This window comes from Rutidosis leptorrhynchoides, chromosome 11 (assembly GCF_046630445.1).
Source record: "Rutidosis leptorrhynchoides isolate AG116_Rl617_1_P2 chromosome 11, CSIRO_AGI_Rlap_v1, whole genome shotgun sequence".
Lineage (NCBI taxonomy): Eukaryota > Viridiplantae > Streptophyta > Magnoliopsida > Asterales > Asteraceae > Rutidosis > Rutidosis leptorrhynchoides.
In genome coordinates this window covers 50,187,624-50,198,240 of record NC_092343.1, presented here as the reverse complement: position 1 = coordinate 50,198,240, position 10,617 = coordinate 50,187,624, and the positions used below count along the sequence as shown (strand labels likewise).

At 36.3% G+C, this 10,617-nt stretch overlaps 1 protein-coding gene across 1 annotated transcript; it reads left to right on the top strand.

Annotated features, from left to right (window-relative positions):
• The first annotated feature begins 9,561 nt into the window (after positions 1 to 9,561).
• On the top strand, positions 9,562 to 10,349 carry LOC139877857 (chaperone protein dnaJ 20, chloroplastic-like). Its single transcript, XM_071865260.1, has one exon. The coding sequence runs from the start codon at positions 9,562 to 9,564 to the stop codon at positions 10,180 to 10,182; it is 621 nt and encodes a 206-aa protein (XP_071721361.1). The 3' UTR covers positions 10,183 to 10,349.
• The last annotated feature ends 268 nt before the right edge of the window (positions 10,350 to 10,617 follow it).

The following is a 10,617-nucleotide window of genomic DNA, read 5'->3' as shown; positions in this document are numbered from 1 at the left end:
GCCTCCTTCAAGTGATTTATTGTAGGTGCTTCCATGTATCGACTTACTAGTCCAACTTCGTATAGAATATCTGGCCTCGTGCAGGTTAGGTACCTCAGACTTCCAACCAAACTCTTGTATTGTGTTGGGTCCACCAAGTATCCTTCATCATCTTTTGACAATTTGAGATTGCAATCCACCGGTGTGTTCATTGACTTGCAGTCATTCATATTAAACTTCTTGAGCACCTCATTCGCATACCCTTCTTGGGATATGAATATTCCTTCTTTCTTTTGTTTCACCTCGATCCCAAGATAATAAGCCATAAGTCCAATTTCGGTCATCTCGAACTCCCGAACCATTGCTTTTTTGAACTCCTCGAACATTTTGGGATTACTACCAGTGAATATCAAGTCATCCACATATAGGTACACAATCATAACATCTCCTTCCTTGCTTACTTTGGTATAGAGAGCATGCTCATGTGAGCATTTTGTAAAGTCATTTTGCCGAAAATACTTGTCTATCCTGCTATTCCATGCTCGAGGTGCTTGCTTCAACCCATATAAGGCCCTTTTCAATTTCAGCACCTTATTCTCTTGGCATTTCACGATGTATCCCAAAGGTTGTTCTATATAGACTTCTTCTTCTAAGTGGCCATTAAGGAACGCAGATTTGACATCCATTTGATAAATCTTCCAATTATGCTGAGCCGCAAGTGAGATTATTAATCTTATAGTTTCTAGACGAGCGACGGGAGCAAATACCTCTTCATAGTCTATGCCAACTCGTTGACTATATCCCTTCGCCACCAACCTTGCTTTGTATCTTTCAACTTCACCTTTGGAATTTTTCTTTGCCTTGTACACCCACTTTACACCAATAGCCTTATGTCCCTTTGGTAGTGTGGCAAAATCCCACGTATTATTCTTCTCGATTGCTTGAATCTCTTCGTCCATAGCACATTTCCACTTTTGGCTTTTTGCTGCATCTTCATAACTTATTGGCTCACAATCGGCAAGAAGGCAGAACAATGATAGATCCTCCATAGGCTGGGTTACCTCGTACAACTCCCTAATGCTCCTTGTGTGATGTTGTAGCCTACTTGATTCTCCTCCTGATGTTGGTGTCACTTCATTAGGTGTAGTGGTTGGAGTACGTGGTGAGTGCGGAGATGGTGTACTAGAAGGTTCTTGAACTTCTAGATATTCTTGGTTCCTTGCAGTACTCTCAAATGGATAAGGGAAAAAGTCGTAGTTCTCCTCTTCGGGAATATTCCAATCCCATGTTGCTTCTTCATCGAACACCACATCTCGACTTGAGATTACTTTACCGGTCTTGGGATTGTATAACTTGTAACCCTTCGAACTTGAGTCATAGCCCACGAATATGAGTTTCTCGCTTTTATCATCGAGCTTCATCCTCTTATGATCTGGAACATGAGCATATGCCACACTTCCGAACACTCGAAGGTGTGAGATACCGGGCTTCCTTCCACTCCAAGCTTCAATGGGCGTTTTGTTCTTAACGCTTCTAGTGGGCGAACGATTTGCTAGATAGATCGCACAGTCCACTGCCTCAGCCCGAAACTCCTTAGGCATCCTTTTGCTCTTTAACATACTCCGAGCCATATCAAGAATGGTCCTATTCTTTCTTTCTGCAACACCATTTTGTTGAGGTGAATACGGAAGAGTTAGAGGACGTCGTAACCCATTGTTGTCGCAAAATTCCTTAAATTCCTTGGATGTGAACTCTCCTCTACAATCGGATCTCATTGCCTTTATGGTGAGACCACTTTGATTCTCCACAAATGCTTTAAACTTCTTGAACATTCCAAAAGCTTCCGACTTCTCTTTTAGAAAATAGACCCATGTCTTTCGACTAAAATCATCAATGAATAGAAGAAAATATCTATTTTTACCAAAAGACGGTGGGCTTATGGGTCCACACACATCCGTGTGAATAAGTTCTAGAGGTTTCTTCGCTCTACTAGAAGCTTCTGTTGGAAAACTGTTTCGAAAGTGCTTTCCTAGAAGGCATCCCTCACATATTTGATCCGGATGATTAATTGGAGGCAAACCCTTCACCATTCCTTTACTTGATAATAATTTTAAGCCTCCAAAATTTAAGTGCCCGTATCTCATGTGCCAAAGCCAAGAATTATCTTTGAAACATGCTTTTAAACATCTTGGAATGTCATGTTGAATATTTAGTATGAACATCCTATTCGTTGACATTGGCACCTTAGCAATCAAACCTCCTTTTTGGTCTCTTAGATAAAGACTATGATTTATCATGTGAATATCATAGCCTTTCTCTAAGAGTTGTCCAATACTCAGTATATTTGTCTTCATATTGGGCACATAATACACGTTAGAGATAAATTGATGCTTTCCATTTTTCAAGCGGATGAGGATCTTACCTTTGCCTTTAACCGGGACTTTAGAGGAATCTCCGAAGGTGATATTTCCACTTATTACCTCGTCTAACTCCACAAACATATTTTGTCACCGCACATATGGTTACTTGCACCCGTATCGAGATACCACAAATTTGATTCTCTGTTATCTTCACCTTTGCATGCTAGTAACAAAGTGTTTTCCACAGCTTCAGTATCTTCTTGTGCAAAATTTGCTCTTTCTTGCACGTAATTGTTTGACTTCTCACATTCTGAAGCATAGTGGCCAAATTTATGACAATTATAGCATTTGGTTTGAGAATTGTCATACCTTGGCCTTCTACTTGTGTTGCCTCTCCCGCGACCTCTTGTCGGGTGAAAATCTTGACTTCTTTCTTCATTTTTGTAAGAACTATAACCTCCACGTTTGATATATCCTTGCCCTCGTCCTCGGCCACGTACTTGACCACGACCTCGTTGACTCGTTTGAGAGTCTTTTCACTCTTCTCTTCCTTGAAAGAGAGTTTTGCTTGTAAAGCTTGCTCCAAAGGCTCTTTACTTTTCTTATTAAACCTCTCTTCATGTGCTTGTAGTGAACCCATGAGTTCATCGATAGTCATTGATTCTAGATCTTTAGATTCTTTAATGGCTACGACTATATAGTCGAATTTTGAATCTAATGATCTAAGAATCTTCTCAATGACTCTTACATCACTTAGAGTTTCACCATTCCTTTTTAATTGATTAACAACCGCCAAGACTCTTGTAAAATAATCAGAGATTGATTCTGAATCTTTCTTATTTAAGGATTCGAACTCAGCTCGTAGTGTTTGTAGTCGAACCTTTTTCACCTTATCAACTCCTTTGTGAGAATTCTCCAAGATCTCCCATGCTTTCTTGGCGGTGGTTGAACTTGCAATTTTCTCAAAAGCTCCATCATCTACACTTTGTTGGATGATGGAAAGAGCCTTTTGATCGTTGGTCTTCAATAACTTTTTCTCCTTACTGAGAGAACCTTTTTCTGTAGGTTCCTCATAGCCTTCCTCCACAATCTCCCATAGGTCTTGTCCACCTAGGAAGGTCTTCATTTGGATGCTCCATCGATCATAATTATCCTTTGTGAGGCGAGGAAATGTGATGACATTGTTGGCCATCATCTTGTCGAACCAAGCTCTTGATACCAATTTGTTAGAAATAGGAGGTTATGTATATTATTTGTGGAAGAGAGGATTGATGATTTAGAAGTTTGATTGATATTGAAAGCTTTTCTTTTATTGCTTATTGAATTGCTTTGTTGCTTATTTACAAATGAGGGGTGGAGCTCTCTATTTATACTACTCAATGGAGTAGTCTATAATACTTCACAATCTACTAGCATCTAGATATTTCTTAGTATTATGATACTTCTAGACCTAGATATTTTATAAGATCATTCTACACACTTTCTACACACTTTGTCTACTACATTTTACAAGAAGTTTCTACATAATGGATTATGATCTTGATCCAAAAGACTTGATACTTGCAAGCCCAAATCCAAAACACATAGCCCAAAATCAAGTTTATTTTCCAACAAAAATAACGTCGACAAGCTAGAAAATAAAATGATATGAGCTAGATTCCTGGGCCATGCGATCGTATGGCTAGCATGACCAATTTCCATGCGATCGCATGGAGGCCTGTAGCTGGCCACATTGCTATAAAAAGGCAGTTTTGTCGAACGAATTACACACAATAATAATAATACTCCCTCTGTAATATATATATATATATATATATATATATATATATATATATATATATATATATATATATATATATATATATATATATATATATATATATATATATTATATATTAGTTTAGTTTTATATTAGATTAGTTTGGGTTATGTAAAGGTTATTTTACGGGTTTTAAAATCGAAGTTCTGTCTGTGTAAAGCTACGCGATAAATACTCAATGTAAGTTATATTCTCCTTTTTAAATTAATGTCTTGTAACTAAGTTATTATTATGCTTATTTAAATCGAAGTAATCATGATGTTGGGCTAAATATTAAAGATGGGGTAATTGGGCTTTGTACCATAATTGAGGTTTAAATAAAAGAACGACACTTGTGGAAATTAGACTATGGGCTATTAATGGGCTTTATATTTATTTAATTGAATGATAGTTCGTTAATTTAATATAAAGATTTACAATTGGACGTACCTATAAATAACCATATACACTCGATCGGACACGATGGGCGGGATATTTATAAGTACTAATAATCGTTCATTTAACCGGACACGGGAATGGATTAATAGTCAATGGACTTATTAAAACAGGGGTGAATTACATACAAGGAAAATTGGTGTAATTATAGTTTAAGTCCCCAATTAGTTGGAATATTTGACTTCGGATATAAGGATAATTTGATGAGGACATTCGCACTTTATATTTATGACTGATGGACTGTTATGGACAAAAAACCAGATGGACATATTAAATAATCCAGGACAAAAGACAATTAACCCAGGATAATTAATTAAAATCAAAAAGTCAAACATCATGATTACGGAAGTTTAAATAAGTATAATAATTTTATCTTATTTCTTATCGCATTTTATTTTACATACTTAAATTATCGTCATTTATATTTTTCATTAGGTTTTAATTGTGACTTAAAATATAAAATCGACAAACCGGTCATTAAACGGTTAACCCCCTTTTATATTATTATTATATATAAAAATATATATTTATACAAATATAATTGTTTAAAAATATAGTGTACGCAATAAGCCGTCTCCCTGTGGAACGAACCGGACTTATTAAAAACTATACTACTCTACGATTAGGTACACTGCCTATAGTGTTGTAGCAAGGTTTAGGTATATCCCATCTGTAAATAAATATATAAAACTTGTGTAATTTGTAACGTATTTCGTAGTAAAAATAATAGTATTTCGTATACACCGCTGCACACATCAAAAACGAATGCAATGTTTGTAAAATGTATCATATAGAGTTCAAGTACCTCGCGATGTAACCAAATGTAATGTATTCGTCCAGATGGATTAGGACGGGGTATGACACATCATAACACAACGAATGTAGGAGGATATTATGATGATAATTATGTGTACTTCGAGCAATTTAGAAACACAACTAAAGTAGCGAAGACAAAGCACATTAGGTCAAAAAACAACAATCAAAGGCAAAAAAAAAAAATCAAAGTCCACTAGAATTTTAGCAAGGCCGAAAATGCATTTTCTTAATAGTTTATTTTATTCGTTAGGGCCTAATGGTCTTTTTTCAACTCGTTCTAGACCCTTAAATTCTCGGGACCGGCTCAGGATTCATAAATCCTTAAAACATGTAGTACTCTGATCTCACATTGGGATCTAGTGTACTTTAAAAGATAGTTTATAAGTTAGGTATTTTCTCCTCCTTGAAACTAGTTTAGAAGTTCTATAGTTAATCTTATGCTGATATCGACCAAGTATGTGATATGTTCATAAAAAATGATCAATGACGGATCTAGGTTTGGTAGTCACTGTTGTCAACGGTTGAAACCCAAAAAAAAAAAAAAACTCTACTACATGGTTTATTTTAATAGTGTCATTCAAAAAAATTTACACTATCTACTGGTATCATTAGTTAAAAACCCAAAAAAATTTCCACTACATCGCATATTTCAATGGTGTCTCGTGCAACCACTCGGCATACACTATATCCGTCCCTGCAAATAATATCAGAGTAACCTATCTATCGAGTCATAACACATCAGAGAGGTAGCCTATGGAGTGATGGCTTAGACTCGAAGAAGTGGCGCCAACCGTCACCAACATGTATAGTCGTGACCAACTAGGCATCAGAGTGGTGGCATATGAAGTGGTGACTTGGACTCGGAGATGAGGTGCCAACCGTGACCAACATAGACATGACCAACAAGGAGGTTGACTTTTGAAGGTTGAGGTATTGTTATGATCTCACTTCAAATCGGGAGCAAACCAAAAGATGATTTATAAGTTTAGGTGTTCTCTTCACCTTCAAGTTAACTTTTGAACGTGAGTTCTACACTTGATCTTATGGCCTGATATGGACCTAGTATGAGATAGGTTCAAAACATGACAGGTGACACACACACACACACACACACATATACATACACACACACACACACACGTACACACGTATAGGCATATGTCCACAAAGTTATGTTCTGAATATTTGCGTTCTTGATAATTTAAGTATCATATTACTAGAAATTTATGTGTTTAACGCTTAAGAGGGTCTTTCATTTATGAATATTTCATTGGTGAATGTTAAATCATTAAAGCATTATATCTCATTGACCATTTGTTTTGGGAAAGTAATATGTTGTAGTGTTGTGGAAGGGTTTTTTGCTGATGTAATATTATTTTGGGATGGAACGGGCGCTTTGGTAAATATTGTGTGGTGATGTTGTGGGTGATGTGATAAAATATAATTAATATCGGGTTAATAAAGAAATAAAAAAAAGACTGACCAATCAAATCCATCAATCTCCGTAGTCTTCTTTGTTGTTTACCCCACAACAATCACCAAGAAGCGTATGACAATGGTTACACAATGCATCGTTGTCATTGTTGTGGTTCAACGATTGGGATTTGCTGGAAGTGGATTTGTGAAGTTCGATAAGGGATACATTCGAATCAAGGGTATTACCGAGAGGGATTGTTTCGGCCTTCATCATGTTAATTCCTAAGGTGTCGAATCCTTTGTGCATCAAAGATTACAAGCCAATATCATTGATTAGGGTGCAAAATAAAATCATTTCGAAAATGTTGGCGAATTGTTTGACACATGTGATTGTATAAATTATCTCAAAGGAGCAATCGACGTTCATAAAAGATAGGCAGATTCTTGGTGGCCCGATGATAGTTAGTGAGCTTGCTAGTTGAAATAAACTAAAGAAAAGAAATTCGATGTTTTTCAAAGTGGATTTTAAAAAAGCTTATGATACGGTTAATTGAAATTTTCTGTACCACATGTTTATGGTGTTGGGATTCGGCCAACAGTGGCGAGACTGGATTTGAATGTGTTTGGTAAATACAAGAACATCGATTCTTGTAAACAGCAGCCCAAAAGGATAATTTCAATTACACTTATGTCTTCGCCAAGGTGATCCACTTAGCCCTTTTTCTATTTTTAATTGTTATGGAAGGATTACATTTATGTTTCAAAGCAAAAGTAGAGTTGGGTGCGATAATTGGTGTGAAGGTGGGAAATTTGGATATTATTATCTCACATTTGTTTTATGCATATGATGCTATTATTTTGTCTGAATGAAATAAAGAAAGTCTTCTTAATGCGCTTGTGGTGCTTAACGATTTTTTTCGTGTCTCGGGTTTGAAAATAAATGGCAAAATCTAAATTGTTTGGTCTTGGTTTTAATGATATGCAATTAGAGGAGTATGTTCATGAGCTTGGATGTTCAAAAGGTACCTTTCCATGTTCGTATTTGGGGTATTTGGGACCTAGGATAGGAGTCACTGCGAATTGGAAGGAACTTGAGATTCAGTTTGCAAAAAGTTACCGGGTTGAAAAGCTATTCTTCTTTCGATTGGGACGTTTGACTCTTATAAAATCGGTGTTGAGAAGTTTGGGTGTGTATTATGCATCGTTATTTAAATGTCCGTAAACGGTTTTGGATAAATTGAAAAGATTATGGGTTGAGTTCTTTTGGGGTAGTACTGAATCTAATAAGAAGATGCATTGGGTTAGTTCGAACCAAATATTGATTTTGTGTGACAAATGTGGTTTAGAGGTTGGAAGTCTCCGTTCATTTAACTATGGCCTTCTCTTTAAATGGATATTAAGGTTTGTAAAGGCACCGAATGCAATGTGGAGCTCGGTTGTAGGTGCGCTATATGGGTCTAATGTCGGGTTGGATGATTAGCCGATTTGTTGCAAAGGTATTTAGTTTGACATTGTAAATGTTTTTTGAAAAGTGAAGAGTAAATGTCTCATTCCAAATAATTTACTCCGGGTTAAGTGGGTAATGGTTGCTCAATACGGTTTTGAAAAGATAATTGGACTAGTAATGGGCTTCTACGAGATAGATTTGGTAGGCTATTTCGTTTAGATTCGAATGAAGATTGTTTGCTTGTGGATCGATGCTCCTCAACCAGATGGACTTGGGCCTGAAAACATAATATTGGGCCAAGGGATGATGTGAAACTCGCTGAATTGATCAATGAGTTGGGCAACATCCATTTGTCGAACGAAGTGGACTCATGGTAGTAGGTTATCCTTAATGAAGTCGAGTTCTCAGTTGGCAACACAAGGTTGTACATTGATGATAAGCTGCTTCCAACAAATGATTTGGCGACAAGTTGGAATAAATATGCCCCTCGAAAAATTAATGTTTTCTTATGGCGTTTGGCGTTAGATAGATTACCGACACGATTAAATCTATCACGAAGAGTATTATAAAATAAGGATATTGGGTGCATATATTGTGATAATAACATCGGGTTGTCAAACTATATCTTCTTCGGGTGTCAAGTAGCATCGAAGCTTCTGCGAAAGAAAAGAGTATGGATCGATGTGCCTCTTCCTTTTTTGCATATTGGACCGAATTTTTGTTTTGGTTCGATGATTGGAGAACGAACGAAGTCTTGAAGCCAAAGTTGTTCGTGATTGTTGCGATTATTGTTTGGCATATTTGGAGGTTTAGAAATAGTGTTTTATTTTCCAAATAAGTGATGAAGAAATCGTTAATTTTATACTCCGTTTGTAGTTATTCATTTTCTTGAATTAGTAGTAGAGATAAGATTGATGTTAGATGGAAGAGTTGACTTATTAAGTCATTATAATTCTTTGTTCCGTTTGTTTGAATGCCCAGTGTTTGCTAGTGGGTTGTTAGTTAATGAAATTTTGTCTGTTAAAAAAAATAAAGTCATGACATATCTAGAAATAAGTTAAATAACTAAATATCTTACGTCTATTTTATTTAATTTTTTCGAAAGGCGTCTATTTTATTTAATTTTTTCGAAAGGCGTCTATTTTAATATTTTATATTTGTTACATCCATGACTTGTTCCTTATTTTTCGTTGGCACGCAATATAAAGTCATAACATAATAAATTAATAGTTTGTAACCATTATAAATACATATATATTCCCCACTAAACAAGCACACCTTGAGCAAAAATGATTAATTCAAACTCCATTTCTTCAACAATTCAAAACCCATTTCATCACCCCTTAAATTCACACAAAACTTCACTAACTCCATCAGATCAAGCTTACTACAACTTCCCAAACACAAATCACACAAACCGAATACTTTCAATCAAACCGAGCCCTAGTTTGATACCTAAGTCCGCCACCATAAACGAGTTCCACACTAAATCGTTGACACATGAAACGTTGTACGAATTATTAGGTATATCAGAAAATGTGACACTCTTAGAGATCAAACGGGCTTACAAACAAATGGCGTTAAAGTACCACCCTGACGTGTCACCAGTTGAACTGGCCGATGAGTATACAATGAAATTTATCATGGTACAAGAAGCGTATGAGACGTTATCTGACCCTAAATCTCGAGCTATGTATGATAGTTGTATGGCAAAAGGGTTACACGTGGCTTTTTTGGGGTCACGATTTGATGCGGGATTTCAGGAGAAGACAAGGTGGAAACAATTATGGGAGGTCCAGTTGGCCGAGTTGGAACGGAAGAAAATGGATCAGGATCGAAGGATGACGTGGGCGGCCCAAATTAGGGAACAAAGGAGTGAAACGTGCGCTTATGAAGGCCCAAATGAATGAGGGTCGGTAAAACTAGAAACTTGCACATTAATTAATTGTAAAAATGTTTAACAAACTACGATTCCACGAAGTAGTTGTCATATAGTGTTTGTTTTGATAATTTTTTGTTTATAGGAATAGGTTTATTAACGATCTCATGTTACTACTACTGTTACTAGATAGTTTATAACCCGCACTTTCGCAGGGCTAAAACATTGTTTAATACTAAATTGAAAGCTCTTGTTAACAAGAGCACACGTCAAAAGATATTGATGATGAGGAACCCGTTAACCCGATAGTTAATAAGTAAATGGAGACCGTTGGATATACATCCGGGTTTGGGACAGAGTTTTTAATTATTTTCGCGGTGAGTATTACCTATACCCGACCCATATCCGACCAGTTGTCTTCCTTAGATGAATATATACTTTATTTCCTTACGACCCACACCAAATT